Source organism: Epinephelus lanceolatus, chromosome 16 (genome assembly GCF_041903045.1).
Source record: "Epinephelus lanceolatus isolate andai-2023 chromosome 16, ASM4190304v1, whole genome shotgun sequence".
NCBI classification, from domain to species: domain Eukaryota; kingdom Metazoa; phylum Chordata; class Actinopteri; order Perciformes; family Serranidae; genus Epinephelus; species Epinephelus lanceolatus.
The window spans coordinates 24,336,349-24,357,275 of record NC_135749.1 but is presented as its reverse complement, the minus strand read 5'-3'; the positions used below and the strand labels follow the sequence as shown (position 1 = coordinate 24,357,275).

Genomic DNA, 20,927 nt, shown 5'->3' with positions numbered 1-20,927 from the left:
ATTGTCATTTCTGTGTGAAAGCTTGCAGAGGAAGGAGTCAAAATATATTCATTACTGCTGCATTCATGCATGCATTTACTCTAGCTCACCCAATGAAAATTCAGACAGCAGCGCATGCTTTGTGATACTGCATCTTCGCTCCTGATCTAATGATTTACTGTTTTTCAGATGCGCTCTATACAGATGCAGCCACATAGAATTTCCCCTACCAACAGAAGGCCTTTCGGCTGCCAGCTGGCTGCCAGTCAGTTCCCAGCCAGTTACCAGTCAACTCCCAGTCACTGGTTTCCCGCAGGGCATGTCTAGATTCCACTGTAAACATGCACAAGCTCATTCTAGCCAAGGACCAGAAAAGGATCGGCCAAGGACCGGCCAAGGTCCCAGCAGGGATCCACCACGGATCTGCCTGGGCCTCATCATGGAGGAACAGGAAATTATAGATGGCTGCATTTGTATGTGTGTGCCATTGCTTTGCATTTGTCATTTGGAGCCTCTCTGCCATTACCTCTACACCGTGTGCTTTCCAGTTACTCATGGATGCACCTGGTTTGGTTTTAAGGTGGAAAAGGCAGGTTTTTTTATATATATTTCTGAGGCCAGATAGAAGCAACAGACAGAAACTGACAAAAAATAGGGTTCATGAGCAGCACTCAAGGTAAAATTACAGTTCTTCAGAGGATAGAGAGTAAGTAGCCTTGAGGTGGTATTTCTGACACATAAAATGCAATGAGAGAAAGGTGCTCAGTGCTCTCTCTTTATGTACATCAACAGCCTGCTATCATAGCCAGATGCTGAGGAGCCCAGCACGGTTGTTGAAGTTGACGTGCGCAGTGACAGCTCTGTATAGCACAGGTAGGTAAGTACGGATGGAGGGACAGACGGAGAGATGGAGGGATACAGGGTGGACTGGGGGAGCCTGGCATTGAGGAATCTAATCCCAGAGTTAACTGGTATGACTGATGAAGACAAATTGAAATGGGTCAGCTGAATCAGGGAGGAGAGGAAGGGCCAAAGAGAGGGCTCATTGTGTACTGTGCATATGTAATTTAACACAAAAAGGATATAAGCACAAGCACACAAACACATACAGCTGATAGCGAGAGTGAAATACTTTTAGATTGTGCGAAGGATTGCTGTTGAATTAAATCACAATAAGCCTGTGGCAGCGGGAAATGAACTTGTACTGGTTAAAGAATGCACCAAACATTCTTGGTGAAAGCTTTTCCTTAACAACGAAGCAGCGCCATTGATTTTCCAATACTCACATCTATTCACAGGTGGTCTTCTCAGGGCCAGCCGAGTAACTGAATGCAAAGCGTTTCACCTGGTCCGTGTGTGTCAATGTGGAGTGTGGAAGCCCGGTCCTTTGAACGCCGTCTCTGTGGGCCCGGCTAATTGAGCCAGATCAATTCACAGAGACGGCGAGCAGGTTGGCACAGTTGCCACATCAAAGAGATTCTAATAACTGCACACTGTGGCCATTACCAAGCCTGAAAAAGCCATATTTATGGTTGCTTCAAAGCAAGCATGGCAGCATTGAACAGAGTGAGAATGCAATGAGAATGCAGGCCTTCGCTTTTCTTTGTCAGGCCTACAATTTAGAAACAAGGCCATTTTGGAGCAATTTGGGAACAGAATAGACGCTATTCACACATACATAAATGCAACCACTCTAAATTGTACTTTAATTAGATCGCTTTTCTGCTGTGACAGTGGAAACCAATAAACACAAACGCAAAAAGAGCCCAATGATGGACTGTAATTGTTAAGAAGGAATTGCAATAATACCCAAGTGATTCCTCTGCATCTGTGCTAAGTCTCATACAGCAGCAGTCTCCTACTCTGCATCTACAGCCAGATTAGTTATGCTGATGCTGTCTGTTGCTAGTCATCTCTTTCCTTCTTTCTCTTTCTCACTCCCCCGTCTCTGCCTGATAAGTGATAAGTTTGTAACTTTGTTCATTAGTGCTGGCCTGTCTCCTGCTGTACAGGCTGTCTGAGGAGACATTATGGCTGGCAGGCCTCTCACTCGCGTCTCCCGGCCCTCTCTCTTTCCGCAGTGTCTCTCACTTTTTCGTCTCCCTCTCAACTCCATTTTTCCTCACTCTTTCCTACCTTTTTTTGTGCTTCATCTCTCTTTTTTTTTCCACCCAAGCTCTCACTGATTTCTACTTAGCCTTCGATTCTCACTCTCTCTCATGCTCGCAGCTCGGCACGTCTCCGCGCTGCTCGGCGAAATAATTTACCGCACGCAGCGCTCCCGCGGATGATTGAAGCGTAATTAGACGGCAGAGACAGAGGAAGCCAACGGAGGTGCTTGGGAGCCGGTGCTCGTCAGATGGTCCGTCTCACTCTCACTGGCTTTGCCCTTCAAAACTATCACTTCTGCAGGAAGAGCAGGGAGGGGACGGTGTGCTCAGCCCCGCCGCAGCTAACTACACTGCAAAAAAATGACACATTGGCAAGTGATTGTATCTTTTTTTATGAGTAAGATTATCTCACTGCACTGCAGATATTTCCACAAGTATCTACCTCTTCCTTTAGTCGTGTCAATGTACCTTTCCTTTAACGGCAGACAGGACAAAAGAGTGGCATCTTAGGCATGCTGAAACAACACTGAAGAACATTATCATGGAAGTCCATAAACTCCTTTAAACTTGTCATTGAAAAGACAATCACACAAAACTTAAGCAAGCCCGAATCTCTTGAACTCAAGATAAACTGACATGCCGCAGGAATGGGGAATCAACATTATGCCGAGGTGCATCATTATACATTCAATGAGATGAGGAGCGGAGAGGAAAGAGACATGCAGCTATGTGTAGGGAAAGCATGATTAGCTTTGTGCAACTCAGTCTGTGAAAGCTATACTGTCACCATGGTGGAGCGTATAAAGCTACAAGTGCTTGTTAAAGGATGAGTGAAGGAGCGAAGGGAGTGAAGTATGTATACGATGTGCTTACGTGCTGACTAGCATCATTCCGATACTTATACGCTGTATTCAAATGTGAAGCGTGGTAGACAGAAAATATGGAAGGGAATGAGCCGCCGTGAGTGACTATAATCATAAGGATGCCCTTGTCGATGGCAGTTTCATGGGGAAAGTGCTGATCACCACACTGTGTTCTGACACCATATGCTTCGCGAACAAACACTGCGGCGGATGTCAGAGGGGAAATGGCATCGCATTCAAGGTGGCGAACATTGAACAGAGAGGTGAGTGATGCTGCTGAGTGAGCACCTGCATCCCCAAAGTCTGTCCAATTATCTATTCACAATACAATGTATCTTCCCCTACATTCTCCCCAGATTTAACCCATGCTTGGAGGAGGGGGTGGGGGGGGCTTCACCAGGCTGGCTGTTGTCAGCAACCAACTGCAACAGCACTGTCAGCCATCCCTTTGATTATCACCCAGAGGTCACCCTGTGTTGAGCCCAACTGTGAGGTTCTGGGTGTCAACAGAGCTAAGACGTCAGAGGAGTCACCTTTAAAGGATAATAAGAAGACTGCTGACTGACTGCAGACCACCCAGAGGGGGATTCGTGCTTTCCACATGAATATAAATGTAATATTGACAGGAAATCTTCCCCAGGAGAGAGGAAGGAAAAGACAGCAGAAGAGACGGAGCAAGTGAAAGGGAGTGAAAATAAATGAGAGAGGGGGAGTGCAAGAGGACCGAACACTCCGGTTCGTTTCACACCGTTAAACCATCTGAAGCATCCGCTGGTGACTACTGCTTGATGGGCCGGTGCGAGCGCTGTGTTATCATAAACATTTGGGATTCACTTCATGGAGGCACTTTAATGATGCTTTTAGCATAATTTCCCCACTGTAATGTGAAGTGAAGGGCAAGCAGCGCCTTTCTGTCTGCCTGTGAACCTTATAAATATTAGCTATTGAAACGAGGGCAGTGATGGAGGCACACTGCACCACAGGCTTCGCCTCCGCTGCTTAAACCAGGGCACTGGTGAAAACTGTCTAAAATCAATATGGCTTTGTTTGACACCTTTATGCCAGCCTTACACCAAAAGCCTTTTCAAACAATTTGACTACCACAGAAAAATGTCCAATATCGGGTTAAATATGTTTCATATCTTTGTACGTTTTGAGTCAAGTTCAACGATGTGAAGATTGTCAACAACCCATAGCTGCGCTCTCTCCAGCGTCAAACAGGAACCCAGGTGGACAGTAAACATGGAGGGGACTCTGGGGTAACGCAAGAACATGAAAAAGTCTTGGTTCTCTTGTACTGTGGAAAAGGAGGAGAAACGTAAGTTGTGGAGTGAACAAGGGTCACTGTTTAATTCTGTGTGTATCCAATCTCCTAAATGGTGCTTATTTTAGTGAGACAGGTAGTGTTTGATGTGGTTCTCTTGTCATTCCCATGGTCTCCTCACGCTAAAATATTGCAGCTAACCAATAGTAGTAGGCAACAAAATCCCAAATGTCAAGTTTGTATGCAAATACAGTTTATCGACCTGGATTATATTGATGCCAAATTGACAAGAATAATGTCGATATATTACGTCTTTTATTTTGTGTTTTTGCGGTCACACAGAAATTGTTAATATGTCATATTACTTAAGGAAAGGTTGACATGATATTTTCCACCAGAAGCATGGGGAATAATCTCAAAAGGAATCTAGCTGTAGTCTTGCAAATAGTAACTCTGGAATATTCCCAATCTTCAAAAAATCTGCAAAATCTTATAGTAGCCCCTTTTACACTGCCAGATTTTTGGCGAATGTTGGGCTGATTTGCCGGCCAGCTACGGCCAGAGCGTTTATACACACAGAGGCGGATTGGCGAGTTGATCCGAGGTGCCCAATTTTCCGCCTCGTAGGGTCATATTGGTGGAACCCTTTAAGTTTAAACAGACCGAGGCGACCTTCTGCAACAGGAGGGGCTGTTGATGACTTGTGGGAGGAGCTGTTGATGACGCCGCACGTGTGAGCCACTGGCGGTGGATAAACAGGAAACAGCTGATAGCAGGAATTAGCGAGCAGCTAGTAGCAAGAGGGAAACGCAAACCTGACAGACACTGTAAAGATGAGCAACTGGGGAGAGAAGGAATGGCGCACCCTCCTTGCCCTCACAAACGAAGAGGCCATTAACCATCAGATGACGGGGACGGTGAAGAACGGGCCGACTTACGAGAGAATCGCCGCCTGACTAGCTGCGGCTTCCCTCCCACGTCACTGTTTACGTCACAAGCTGAGCTACACGTTTTGTTACTTGCTCACGCCCCCCATTGCCCCGAAAAAGGCGCATTCTGTATAAACAAAAGTAGGTAGGCGGCAATTTTTCGCCCTCCCCGGTTTGTTTTTTTACTGCCAATGCTGAAAGAAGACTGATTGGGCTTTCCTGCAAATTTGCACAATTCCTATCTAAAAAGGGTTAAAACTCAAATTGTCTTAAGATATGACAGGGTGTCAGACTTTAGTCTTTAAAAGTATTTTCCAAGTCTTCAGGTGTGGTAGGCATTAGTGCAACTAAGCACAGGTCATTGAATAGCAATTTGAAGTAATGTCGGTAGTGTGACATTTCCTAATTTTAATTTTTTCTTCTCTTTTCTACATAAAAAGTAATACTGCAGTGAAAGAAGTACACGCCAGGATTCAAAAATAGAAACCAGGACAGAGTTTGGCCTTTGAAGGATCAAACAGTGTAAATTAACACAAATCCACACATGCATCTTTACGAGCATCATGGAATTTGTAGTCCGATCCAAAGAAAACAATTCCAAGTTTTTATTGGCCCTAAGTATGTATAACATCAAAGCGGGGTGTACATTGTCAGAATCCATAGGATGTTAGAGTTGTTTTGCTAATTCCAGGCTGTCCACACAGAGAAGAAAAAGAAGAGTGTGGAGAAAAAAAAAAAAAAAGTAGAAAAGGACAGCTTTGTTTTCATCCGGGCTGTTATCAGCAGAAGCCGACTGCAGCGAGAATAGGGAGGGATGATTTCCATAAAGACTGGCTGTTGTCTGAAAGCAAGCAGCTGTCAGGCGGAATTACCTCTCCGACACAGACACCACAATCGAGGGCGCCCTTCCCATAATTCAGTCTGATTGGCTCAAGGGGAAAATGGCAGCCTGCGGAGAGTGAGGCGAGCGGCTGGTTGACAGGTTTGCATCTGCGAAGCTAGACGCGGCGTTTACCTGTTATCATTCTGTCTGCTCGATGTGTCACTTTTCACAGCTCAGAAAGCTACCTGAACAAAGTGACATAGAGAATGGAGTCCACAGTGTGAGGAGGCAAATATGTGCCTATACTCAATAACACTCACACACACGCATACGCACACACACATATAAGGTGGGGCAACAAATGATGCTACAATAATTTGTGATAAGTTCCCCAGTAATTTATTACAGACAAATGTTTTCATTAAATGAATGGATTATGATTTCTACATACAGTATGGTGATTTTTAATGACACTGTAAGACTAACTGTTTTGCTATCTGACTCCCAGTACTTCTTAAATGTAAGGCCATTTAACATTTCAGTGACAGTGATGCTTACTTTGATGTCCTCATCTATTATCCTGACATATACAGCAGACCAAATAGTCATTTATGTCGAACCACCATTGTTAAAAGTAAAGTTTGACATTTTGGTAAGTACATCTTTGCTTTTTTGCCAAAAGTTACGTGACTACGCTCATGTCTTGGATCTAAGTATGGAGCAGGGGCTGACAGGCGATTAGCTTAGCTTAGCTTAGCATAGCATAAAGAATAGAAATACCCTTTTCCCACCATAATTTAATGCGATTATCAGGGTTTAGTTTTAAGAAAAGGGGAAAATTCACTAAAAATAGGCGATGGATTCCTTTCATGTTGCCAGTAGACCACAAAGTATGGCTTCCTGTTTTCTCTTTTTTTGTTGTGTTCTTTACTGATGTGTCACATTCGACTTTATGGATGTGCCAGAAAACAGGTTAGTAAAAAACAGAAAGCAATTTCGAGGCCAGTGAAAATGTTACAGTGGTTGGCGCAGACTGATATCGGACGATATCTGAGTGCTGCTTGGACAGTGATGGATGGTATTTTGTAGTGGCGTGTCATTGCAAGAGGCAAAAATTAGAGCGTCCACCCAGGCGGTGTATTTCTATCATTGGCAATCGGAGCTGGCGCTGGTAAATACTTGTGACTACTGCAAAATCATTTGTCCCAGAAGTGACTGCTGATTGTAACCTTTCCCATTAAATACAAAAGGCGGATGTTAGTGGGCGTAAGTGTGTTTTTTTGCCCAAAAAAATCTATGCTGTTTCCACCTGCGTCCAGTCTTTACGCTAAGTTAGGCTTACCACCCTCTGCCTCTGGCTTTATATTTAGTGTACAACCAGCAGAGTGGTATCAACCCTCTCATCCAACTCTTTGTAAGAAAGTGAATATTTACATCACCTGAATTACCAAACAACACTTTTAATGTAGGCCCAGGTAACATGACCAAAATTAAAAAACTCTTACATATATGACTCATAAATGTGAAACAAAATCTTCAGTGAGTTATTTTGTCAGTATTTCATTTAAAGAAATGATCAGTATCACAAAACCATACCATACAATTACTAACGGCTCATTTCCAAATAGCTCTGTGTATGTATGTAAGTAAAACCCAAGTCCCTTCATTCCCAGTGTGCCACAGGAAGTTAGCATAAAAACAAATTAGCAAACAGATTTCTAAGTGTCATACAGCTCAACTTATATTTTTTATATATTTTTTCAAATTGAAAAGTTTAACAGCATGTTTAGCTGGCAAACATTAGTAGCATGCTAGCTCTGTCACATATAGAATGCATGCATAGAGGATTATCAGTCGTTTGACAAAATGTTTCACAAAACTGGCTACAAACCTGACAGGCCGACCCACTTATCTGTCGCTATGCATTATTGGTCCTGTTTTTGTCTATGCACCACTCCATGTACATATTCCAACAGGCTGGACGGTGAAAAACATGCAAAATTAACTTCTCTGCCATTTCTTCTGTGGTGTTTCCGTCCAACTAAATAAAAGTGCACTTTCTTGCATTGAACACTGGGAGAGTACTCTGTATATTTTGCGGAAATATGGATACAAAACAAAACTGTGTGCGAACAAGTTGTCACATTAACAATCACACAAGCTGCCATCAAAACAGACCAATGCGCTTGAACACAAACTTAAAGCACACACATTCAGATATGTGCATTTGTACTCATTAAGACAGGCAGGTATATGAACACTAACACAAAAAGTGTGCATTTGATTGCGGCAATGTACACACAAAATATTTTTTGTGTGTGTATACAAGTGTGCATAGACACACACACGCTGTCAGGTTCATGCACAAACTTGCACTCTCAGAGATGTACACACACACACACACACACACACACACACACACACACACACACACACACACTCCACACATATGCTAAGTGTTCTTATCTGTGACTTGTGTAGAGGTGAGTGACAGGAAGGGAGGCGCAGGGGGGAAGTGTCCTTTAGGTATCTTAATTATGGCTCCTCTCCTCCCTCTCGCTGTCACCGTCCCCAGGGGAGGGCAAGACAAAAGGAAGGCAATGTTTCATCTCTGCTGCCTTGGTATTTCAAATTCCAAGGGGAGTAAGAGGAGAGAGACAGCAGGGTGTTACATTGGTGGAAGAAGAGGAAATCAAGTGACGCTTCCCTTTTCCCTCCATTTCTCTCTTCTTGCCTCCTCTGCAGCTGTGTTTAAAATAAGGCACCTTAATAAAAGCGTTTTAATGGCATCAAGGCAGGAAAAAAGGCGCAACTTGATTACTGTGACGGTTTTATTTAATGAGCTCAAAGCCTCTGGCTCTAAATTATTGTGGGAGTCGTCTGTGGTGTTAGCAATCGTCTTTGTGATTTACACCTTCCTCAGTGCGCACCTGGGTTTTTCATCCGGCCCCACCAGGGGAATGCCGCTCCGCCATGACAGAGAGGAGGGTGTCAGAGACACCTTGGCAGGTAGGCAGACACAAAGACAGCCTGCTGTTAATTATTGATGGGAATAAATTGCACTCATTGGATGTTTGGCAGGGGAACACATGGTGGATGTGAATACAAATGTGTTTATGAATGTGTGTTTACAGAGTGAAAAAAAGATGGCAAGAGAAAACAGCTTTAAGCATACGAGAAGGGGGTAGAGAGGCAAAGAGGGGGCAAGGTGGAGGAGGAGCCGATAGAGTGATGGGAGTGATACCTGGTAAAGAGACATTAGAGAGATGCAGAGGGAGTCTATAAAAGCAAACTACTCCTTAATGTCTCTCACAAGTGTGATAAAAGCACAGAGCTGCAGCACAGAATGCTGGCCTTTCCATTTGTGCGAGAAGAACAAGGGAACATTCAAAAATACAAACTATTACACACAAATGCTAATAGAAAATGATTTTGTGAATGTGCCCGCACGCACACCTATGCAAACAAACATTCTTAAAAAGGTCAGCTCTTTTGTTTTGGGACACAAGACCTCTCACATGAAAATATTGACTGAGAAAAGGGGAGCAATGCAAAGTGCGGTCTTACAATGAGATGGGCAAAGAGCACGGCGTCCTATCTGTATTCTGAGAGCCTGCCCTCTTATAAATATTGGAAGAAGGACAGTGGTGGGGAGAGGAAACGGCCAAATGGTGCATTTGAGAAATGGCACACCTGAGCACCGCACGGAATATCATCTCCTCCTGTCAGATCTCATCCCATTTGATCAAAATAATTGCCACCTTCATCGTTATCATCAATTCTGTCATCTTCACTGGCGCCATCGCCATTCTCCATCTCATCAGGGCTTCTTTGGCTTCAAGGGGGGGATTTCTGGATCAGATCAAATGTGGACCATCTCATCTGAGAAAATCACTCGTAGTGTTCCCTCATAGTTATCACCATATTCATTGCCTTAATGCCACTGACATTTTGCTCACCTATTTAAATATTCTGACACCAGCAAATCTTCGGATTCTACGAAAATAGCCTGGTTTAGCCGTGCAGGCTCGTCTATCATAGATGTCCGGAGAGAGGGCCCTGCTGTGCTTTAGTCTATGATGATTCTCTCTGTAGCCAGCAAGGGTATGAAAAATTTAAAAAAGAAAAATGAGAAAAGGACAGCTGCTAGCCTGGACTGAGGGTCAACAGACACTCAGCTATATTACTGATGTTCATGTTCTGGCACCGCAGTTCTTTTGGGGTAGAGTGAACGAGCCAGTTAGCAGATGACAATCTGCTAAAACTGACAGACGGCCAAATATGCAACAATCAACATTTAGTCACAGTCTTAAGATACAAGATTCTAAGGTTAAAGGAACAGTGTGTAAGATTTAAGGGGGATTTGGTGGCATCTAGTGATGAGTATTGCAGATTGCAGCCAGCCAAAGATTCAGCTGGTTAGATTTCCCTCAGTGTTTGTTATTAAGGAGGTTTTTAAAGGTAGATATAAATGACTCATTTAAACGTAACAAAAATAAAACAACCCTTATATTCAGGTGGTTATATACTAAAGAAAACACACTTATTACGCTATAATCCATTTATGCCAATATATGCCCCTAAACCCTACAAACTGGACCTGTAAGTGGTGAAGACGCACATGCACTGCCGGTGTGTTTATCCTCTAAGCCATACCTCTCCCATGTGTGTCCATGTGTGTCAACCTGGCTGCATTGTGCAACTCACTGGGGCCCTCTTTATACTACTGAAACAGCTTGTCTCATCTGTTTTCACTTTAGCAGCCTAATAATACTGCACAACATTGGACAGACGGCTGGTCAGTCTTCAGTTACAGCAGGGCCAGCATACAACCAAGTCAGTTTGCCGTGGAAAAAATGCCACACACACACACACACACACACACACACATACATTCTCTCACACATAACTAAGTCTTCGTAACCACTTGAAACATGGGACCACATGTACAAGCAGAGTCTTGATACTGGATTGTATGAAACTGCAGTTCTGCCTCGTCACAGAGAGTGTCAGTAAGATAAAACAGACCTACATGCACCACAGTCGCCTCTCAACTTGTCATATAACCCTCTAAACACAGTTACAAGCCCACATTCAAGAGTCTTATTATATTACAGTGAACAAGTTTGTCATTAAACAGCAAAGCACTGCGGAAAATTACTTTCTATAAAACTGTGTTTATGGACAAAACCAGTTTTTGGGGGAGCTTTCAGATCCATCAACATCTATTAAGACTGTTAAGTGTACAATATTAAATCCCTGGAGGGAGCTGAAAGCGTAACAAAGCGCTAATGATAATGGAAGAGGAAGTGGCGATGCTAACTTGTTTTTAAACACTCCTTACCTTGGCCATTTGGGCCTGCACCCCGGTGGCTTTGAGAGACGACACGGCCTTCTGTGCTGCAGCTGGGCTGTCAAAATCCACAAAGCCATAGCCTGGAGAGAAATAGGAAGAGAGGGAGGGAGAGAAAGGAGAAAAAAGACAGGCATTAGTAAAGAAAAAATGAAGGCAGATGACTAACAAGGAGAATGACAGGCACTTGGTAATTGTAGCAGTAATAGGTTGGTAACATGACTACAGAGGCTGCCAGTTCTCATATCTGGTGAGCACTACATTGTTTGATAATTAGCGACGTTGACGTTCATAGGGGGATGCTATGCATCTTAATTAGTAGCATGGATGAGCGATTTAGTAATAACAAACCCCGGCACCCTGCCCACCTCCACCTCCACACACACACACACACACACACACACACACACACACATATGCAAACTCACACAGAGATACGCACACTTTTGCACAAACAAAAACACACAAGCACCGAGTAGAGTGCAAATCAGAAACACACAGCACCACTGTTGTAATTCTGTTGAAGAGATATTCTTATTTGTAGTCTGCAGTTTAGTATTTACATATTTTAAAAAGTCCATGATTAAAGAAATAATACACGTGTACACACTCACACACATGACGTGTCAATTAATCCTTGAGAACATCGAGTCATTTTCAGTTTTCACTTGTTCAGCCTTTTGATTTTCGGAGACTGTGAAGTTGGCTGGCCCACATCGTGTTCCCCAGCACCCGGCATATTAACACAACCCCATTTCAAAGCCTCCATAATCCTCTCCCCGGTAACAAATCTCTCAAAGGTTGACAGCATATCACAAAATGCTGCTATTTCTCTGTGTCTTTCTTCAGCTCCATCTCCCTTACATACACATAAACACTCATATTTGTCAAACGTAGCCTTTCTGTCCACCTTCTTACCATCTTTGTCCCTTTTCGTCTCTCACACACTCTCTCTCGATGTGTGTCTCTCTCTCTCTCTCTCTCTCTCTTGCTCATATTTTTCCTGACATTAACAGCCACCAGACCCCATCTGGAAATTCATCACCGGAGGAAAGCGGAGGGAATGAAATCTGCGGCTGTGATTTATGAGTTATTGTGATCCCGACGTTCTCCGGGATGTATCGGAGACGGGGGTCACGTCTGTGTTAATTAAAATTTGGTGGCGGATTAAAAGCAGTCAATGGTGCCCTATGATCCAGTGTTTCAGAGGGAAAGTGTAATTAGAAAAGGATAATGGGTGTGAGGTGGGGGGAGACTCGCTGCTGTGGTTACCCCATCATGTTACAAACCATCAAACGCTAACACCTCACTTTCCCACCATGAGTTTTTCTCATACAAACATCTCACTTTCTTAGACATTTGAGGTGTGTGTCTGTGCTGTGGTGGTGGTGGAGGTGATGGTGGTGAGGGGCTGGGGGTTGGGGTCATTTTCCTGTCGTATGGCGGTGAAGGAGTGTAGAGTAATGTGGAAATCATAACCTGTGGCGGAAGAGAAATCGAGTGTGAGGACTGATTAATGGCCAGCTGTTAGAGTGAGGCTGGGAGGGGTGGGTCTTTAATTGTGGAAATATGAAGAGCCAGTGCAAAAGGATTCAAACACAGGCGGCAGGCAGAATAACCGTACCCTTTCTTTGAACATATATTAAGTCTTAAATGAGACTGCAAGTAAACAGTACATACAACCATTCTGTCACATTAGTGCGCCTGCAAATTTAGTCAGTATGTAAAGAAATCCAAACTCGACTCACATAAGAGCAGCTTATAAAAATGTCTTCAGAGGTGGAAAGACTAGTTTTAATGCTTTAAATTATCATTATGAAGTAAATTTTGATTGCAAAATGTAATGGATATAAAATAATATCACCATCAGTATTTAGATTGGTTTCCTATAAGCCTCACTTTGACTATGCAATTCTGATTCTGTCTGCCACCTGGTATGATCTCCTAGGAAAATGAAGGCTCGATTTAAGGCACAAAGGAAGTGATGAACCATTGTGCAACCCAAAAAGAAAGAGGATAGTGGGTTTATTTCTACAGTAGCTTTTATAATGTAGTGGTTAGAGCACTCGACTTCCATGCGGAAGGTCCAGGGTTCAAATCCTCCTGGGGCTGACGTCACCAAAGGCATGGGGTTGCAAAAGGTTGCCACCGCCGAATCAAACAAGATCAGATTCCTTAAGGAGGCTTCAGGATAAGAGACTAACTCCAGAATCTGATCCAAGTCTGGCGCGTCTCAAGCCCGTTGTAGACGGGAGGTTCCAGACATAAAAACGGATTCAGCTTTCATGAATGTATAAAGAGAACTGGGTGTAGTGTTAAAGGGGACACCCGGCTCATTTCTATGAAAGCTTCTCAGTGACTCATGAAGCCAAAAAGGTTCAACTGTTGCATGTAGAATTACTGCTTCCACATCATGTGGCCCTTAGTGCAAGTGCACTAGAGACTTCTGCCGGCCAACCAGCTACTTCTGGTTTTGCACCCCTTTAACTTGAGCTGTGATGAAATGCAGCTCTTCTAGAATTTCCAAATGTTATCAGACCAAATCCTGATAATGAAACCCTCATAATGTGAGAGGTTTGATGCTCAAAAAATGGATTCACTGATTTATAGACGTCTATTTTAGAAAAAGTCTTTCTAGGCGCAATGGCATCACGAGAGACTCTGGAGGTATAATTCCACTGTTTGGCCACTACAGAAATTAGTTTCAAAGCCTGATACAGTCCCTGGAGGCCTGTTAGCTACAGATATCTGTTACCAAAGAGTATCAGTGTTAGGCCTTTGAGGTTACTATCCCAAGTACTGGTGGAACAACCAAAGTGGAACTTTGGAGAACAAAATGCAGTGTGTCCTGTGTTGTAGGTAGTTGCTAGGCTCTGAGGAAAATGAAAAAGCCATCCAGTTGTCTTTAAGACAGCGATGCCAACATTATATTGCTTGGAAACATTGAGGGGGGCCGTTGAGAAGTTGTCTGTTTCCACTTTAATTGGCAGTATTGGTTTAACCAAATTACAAAAAACATATTTTCTCTGGCCTCCAGCGGTATCTAACCATGCAGATAGAGTTTAGTGGATTTTCTTTGGCCAGGTTTTGAGATTTTTGCCTCCTCCTCCCAAATACAATGGAAGAGAATTGAATTTTGGAAGTGGTGAGAGTGAAAGCAATGTGTCTTTTCAGAGACAGTCTCCCTGTCACTGTGGATAATCCACAGACCACGGTGAAAAACTACCAACATAAAGTGTCTTTGTGAGATGTCGGGCCACCACAACTACTGAAACAGCTTCACTGTGCCTTGGCATTGACTGTAGAGTCGCTGGAACTCTACCAGAGGGATGAACGCCATTCTTCCGAAATATATTTCCTGCTTTGGTGTTTTGATGATGGCGGTGGAGAGTTCTGTCTAAAGGGCAATTCCGTATGGAAAGTGATTTTGAAGAGTTTTTGACATTTGTTTTCCCTGGCATCCTTAGTGGAGTGAAATCTTCACTGCTTGAATCTCCAGCGCCTGATATTTCAGAACATTTAATCCAGATCAGAATTATCTTAAGGGAATTAAATCTCAAAACTGGGCTCTTCAAAATGAGGGGATGTGATCCTGATACCACAAGTTGGGATACAGATTTTAATAACTGATGTTATGACCTTTTGCCTTTATCCAGTGAGACATTTAATTAATAACAATGAAAATAATAGTGATAATAATCCATTACACTGATAAAGCACTTCTCCTAAACTCAAAGAGCTTCGGAAGAAAAAACCCCAACAATAATAAATACAGCGACAGTTAGACCAGGTTAGTTATATCAGGCCCCAGCTCATTCCTCAATCTGGTATTAGTAAGTGAATATGAATAATATGCAAACCTACTAACACTTCCTGACATTTTCACATTTGTGTTTATGAAATGTATTACTCTGACTGACAGATGGACGCCTATCCAAAGACTACAAGTCCAGATTCTGTGAACTGATCTTGTGGAATCTGCATCAGAATCATTGTGTCTTAAAATTCTTTTAGAAATCAGGGACAAAACCTACAAGTTTCTTTATCTGCAACAGCAAAAATAGGGATTACAAAATGTGTATATTTCTGTTCTGGATTAAATGTTTTGAAATACTGGGCCCAGCTGTTCATAACATTGGCCGCCTGTTTCTCCATGAGCTTTGTTTCTCCTCAGCCACATAATGAATAAAATCAATCAATCAATACATTAAAACAATGCTGTTTTCTTTCCACAAGCTGCTCATGGAGCCTACTTGAAATCAATTTTTGTCCAGTGAATTTTTGTCAGTCAGCGGAGGAAAGTTTGTCTGGCTGCTATCCTCTCCGCTCCTCAGGAGCCGTGCTGCTGACAGGACTGCTGAGAACAGTTATGTCCAAATGGAGACTGAAGTTGCTGACGTCTTACTTATGATATGGATTCCCAGCAAGATGTCGCTCCAAATTCTTCCATAAGTTTTCAGTTAGGTTGAGATCTGCTGACTGCAAAGGCCATAGCATGTGACTCACACACCATTTTTATACTCATTAACTGTTCAGTTCCTCGTATGGGACCCATTCAGGGTTTTCCTTTTAATTTGTCGCATGTGCGTGTTTCTTTGTTCACACTGAGGTGGAGTATCCAGAGTAACGGGCATGCTGTTGTTGGAAAGACATGTTCTATTGAATATTTTAAATGCAATTTTTCATTGATGTGAGCACCACCAACAAAATTCCATTCACCTCAGCTGCACTTGGATGGAGGCACAAAACTCTGAATGAATCTCTCCAAATGTGGGCAAGAAAAACAAAACTTCCTGAAAGACTAAACGAAACCAGAGGTGAGTGCTTTTTTGTAAAGTGGGTGAACTAGCCCTTTAAACACCAGCTATTGCATTCTCTCTAGATCTAAGACACATTAAAAGTACATTAAGAGAACCACACAGATTGTTTCTGAGGCCCTGTGGGTGACGGCTGGTACTCTTTAATAATCAGAATATTCCAATGGTGGATACCTGGGACCCCCAATTACAAATTTAATATTCACCCCAGTGCCACCTGGAGTGCACTTATCAAACTTTCAGCAGGATGAGGATTTTAGAGAATGCTGACCTATATTCAGACGGCTCTGAATGGAGGAAGAGGTGAGGGGAAGGCAGGGAGAGAAAAAGAGCGAGAGAAAGGGTGTGTAGAAAAGAAAGGAAAGTGAGGGAGGGGGTTATTTGGGGTCATCTGAATGCACTGAAGGAGACTGAATTGACACTCAGCTAGCAGCCTCCAGTAATAGATCCAGTTTGCTTTTCCCCTGTGCAGTTATTGTAGATGATATATGCATAATGATTCTATAATGTGGAACGTTTGATCTGTAGCCACGGGGTAAAACTGTTAAAGCCTTGTTTTGTTGGAAAAGAAAATAATAATTGAGAGACATGGAAGCAGCTTGAGTCTCTATTTGTGCTTTTATCAGGCAGAATGGTTGTGGAGGTTATGAAAGAGTCAGAGTCTTTGTATGTGTGTGTGTGTGTGTGTGTGTGTGTGTATATGAATCTATGAGCTCCTCTGCTTCAATACCTGTAACAACAAGTCTCAGCAATAGTTCATTAAATTTAAGTGAGTCATTCTGGCTCATCCTCAATGTTTAAAGAGCAATGTATTGGATAGTTTGCAATTACAGACATATATCTCATCAGTATTCAACATCTGGGAGGAACCATTGTGTTGTTACGTTTGGATTCCACTTGGAAACTAGACACTAATGAGCCTGGCTCGCTAAGCTTATGACTGATTCCACTGTCACTGCAGTAAAATAAATAAAACTTACATGTACCCTTTTTGGTAATTACAAATTAGCGACATATTGCTTGATGCCATGTTTTGATAAGCAAAAAAAAAGCGTCTCTGTTGGGAGTTCTAGCCACTGGAATAATGGTTCCAGTTGGAGCAAAGCTGTAGCATCAATCTTGTATCTCATAGCTGGCTTGATAATTTAGTGGAGAGCAGTGGTGGAGAGCAACTAAGTTCAGCTACTCAAGTATTTTACTATAGTTCAAATCAGAGGTTGTTTGAAATGGATTTCGGCACAGCAACATCACTGTCCCGGGCAGCACTGTGATTGCTTTTATTTTGTCTAACTGGACTTTTCGACTATTGAACGAAAGTTGTGCAACTTCCAACGTCTGGACCTGTTAGAGGCCGATGCTGGCGGACGACGCAAACTTTCAACACGTCCTGAAACTGCTTTTAAGATGATGGACCTCTGTAACATGTCTATCCTTCCTTTGGTGCACAGGCAAGAACAGTAAAGAAGAGAGCAAGTGAGAGACACAGGTGGTGTACTGTGCTATTTCTCTGTTGGAGTAATTCACTGCACATTGGCTGCAAATGACATTATGAAAGTAAACAACACACTAAGGTGTAGGGCAACTACACAGAGAGACATGGCTGAAGCTATGATACTAGAATTATGGTTAAATACAAAACAAGTAGACTAGCTAGCTCACTATGATGTTTATGGTGTTTGTAACAGTCCACTTGCGCAAGCTTGGAGGATGATGACTTAGAGATTCTACTATAGTCATATGTCATCCTCCCATTTCAACAATAAGCTTCTAATTTTAACTTTGAGGGTATAATTAAGCTATTTTAAATATATTTATATATTTGGTGAACCATTTTATACATACATTGTATGATCAGTTAAAATTATTTGTTATTTCTATATTTCAAAAATGCTTGGCTTAAATAAATGTTCTCTCTGTAACCGGTGGACTCGAGTGATGTCTGCCTTGTGTAGATATAAAAAGGCCCAGACGTTGACATCGTGGAGGCGTTTATTCCTGACAACAGGTGGCAAAAACAAAAACCTCCGTCATACAAAACCGTACAAACTCTCTCTCCCACGGAGCACAACAGCAAAAGGAGAGAGGCAAGTTGGGAGACACCCCTTTATAGTTAGGGGTACGAGAACTGGTTATCAAACGTTCCACATATTGACCACGGAGGCATGTCAGGTAATAACTGAACCAAATTTTATGGAATTATAATACACAACATTACAAATGTACATGACTTGTCACACATATCACTGCAGAATAATTGACCCTGTTACATGTCTACCACCTACAGGAGGCTGAAAGCGACAGCAAACGGGCATTAAGACATGGAACTCTTGCCCAAAAATGGTAATATAGTCTGCAATTACTATCTAGCAAATCCAGTCATTTGTTCATTCAAAGAATTGCTTGACAAATATATAATAATGTTTAATATTATTTGATAAAGAGCCTTCTGAGTACCTTTGCATGCACATATGGGTTTTAAATTGGTGCACAGTCCACATAGAAAAGGTATATTTTTATTCCAGCTCAAAAATTCCCTTAATCAGCTGCAACTGCGATTATTTTTCCCCTCTAAAATTGGTATCGGTGTCAAAAAACCCATATTGGCCGGGCTCTAGTTGTTATTAATAAGATATGAAAGCTTAAAAAATGCATTTTAGATGAATGAAACGTGTACACTTTGAAATCAGACGCTGAGTCCAGAGCTGTCTTGGAAATCTGAAAACCCTGAACCTTTTATTGTTACCCAGCTTCCCCATACACAACAAGACTTAACCGGTTCCTCCTGATATCTCAGCTGCTCCTCGCCCCTGTTTGCTCAGCGCTGCTAAAATGTATGTATCCGGAAGTTATTGTAAACAAACACCGTGATTCAGTCTATAGAGTGTGTACAGATAAGTGCTTTGTCTATGGGTGTGCATGTTTGCAGGTGCATCTACTATATGTGTGTTGCTGGTTAGTTCCTAAGCAGAAGAAAAAGTCTAAGTTGTGAAGAAGCAGCAGGGTCAAGAAACGTTACGCTCAATTTAAGACATCGCATCTCATACATTTAAACAACACATACACACACCTACACACAGATGCACGCAGAAGAATGTGTTGTCGAAGCCAAGTACATGCTGTACTCCTACTGTATTCAATGCGGGTACTCTAGAGTTACCATCTGGAGTGGGATGCAGAGGGCAAGGTGTTGCTTTGAAGCCTCTGCAACAACACAAACATTCAATCGATAGCTGTCACTTAAAAGCAGCTCAAAGTGACTGACTGCATACGTGGTTGCTGATAATGCGGTGCTGCTTCACACTAATGTGCACATGCACACAGAGTGGCTCAAGCACACATACATTATAAGCACACAGGCATGGTGGGATAACACACACACACACACACACACACACACACACACACACACACATACTGTATGTACAGACACACAGACTGTCTCTCTGAGAGGAATAAAGGGAACATGAGCTGCCATATCATATTTCCTGGTCTGGCTCTAACAGGGAGCCTGTCAAGATAAAAGGACCATCTTCAATCAGTTACTACGGGATGGTGCTATGCTACCACTGCTTCTACTCTACTGTAGCCCCAGTCACTGTGCTCGTGTAAATGTGTGTGTATGAGGCAGGGTGCTCCCTAACACAGTCCCCCTGCGGAGGTGTAGAACTACAGTAGATGCCACCTCGGGCTACGCTCCACACAAAAGTCTTCAGTGGAGAGCGGAGATAAGGGACTCATTACAGTACGTGTATCGACGTATCAATCATCCATGCATCATTCATGCGCCGTCAAATTATGCTAATCCTAATTACTTCTGGGGAAATTACCATTCTTTATCTGCTAATAGTTGGGATTGTTTGGGGTTTCCTACTTACTATATCCACCACCATTTTCCCCAATATTTCCATTTTTCACATTCTAATATTCAGCGCTAATGATCCCATTTTGCACAGCATACAATGGAATAATAATGCCCTAAGTATGAATAATGAATCGACGACAAGTCACGGAGCATTGCAATGGTGTATGGGGCAAACACTGTAATTGTTTACGTCCTCGTGAGTCATCAAGAGGAGTTCTGAAACTGCTGTTGCACATGGGTGATTAATCATCACGGTTACACATATGTTAATAATTCGTACTCGCATGTATAAAAGTAATTACGGCTAATGGAGGAGATAGATGGGCCACACCATGGACAAATATGCATAACAATGCCGGTAATATGATTGTTATGATTCATGGTACAGGCGTAGTACAGCATCCTACAGCATGTGCATCATTTTGACCTCGTTCTGCCTTCCAACTGCAGATATTGTACATGTGTAAACAAATGCTGCCTGTTTTTGTTTGTTTGCAAGTGAATACTGCATATACAGTAGCATGCACTGCTGAAATGATAAGTCAGTTCATACATTTGTTGATCAATAGCAAATTAATTGATGAAAATTTTGTGAATCGACTGGTTCCTGCTGCTCCAATGTGAAATTTAGGCCTGCAGCTGATGTCATTTGTTGATAATTTTTCAGTTTGGAAAGATTGAAAACTGACCATCACAAGTTTCAAGAGCCCAAGGTTATGCTGGGATATTTATTTTTCTGGCCAAAAGCCCAAATGTTTAGTTTATAATAATATAAGACAGAGAAAAGCCACAAATTCCCGCCCTTATCCCTGATTAATGACTAAAATTACTTGATTTATTGAGCATATTACTTCATACTGACTAATAAAAATTTATAATTATTTTTCTGTCAACTAATTAATTATTTCAGCACTAGTGAGAGTTAA

At 42.4% G+C, this 20,927-nt stretch overlaps 1 protein-coding gene across 9 annotated transcripts in view; it reads right to left on the bottom strand.

Moving 5' to 3' along the window:
• LOC117263777 (RNA-binding motif, single-stranded-interacting protein 3) overlaps positions 1 to 20,927 on the bottom strand; it is a 385,852-nt gene that overhangs the window by 157,188 nt on the left and 207,737 nt on the right. For all 9 annotated transcript variants that reach the window (XM_078175662.1, XM_078175657.1, XM_078175660.1 and 6 more), the window contains one exon: positions 11,314 to 11,405. In XM_078175662.1, the coding sequence (XP_078031788.1) occupies positions 11,314 to 11,405 (92 nt within the window). The remainder of the gene's footprint in view (positions 1 to 11,313; positions 11,406 to 20,927) is intronic.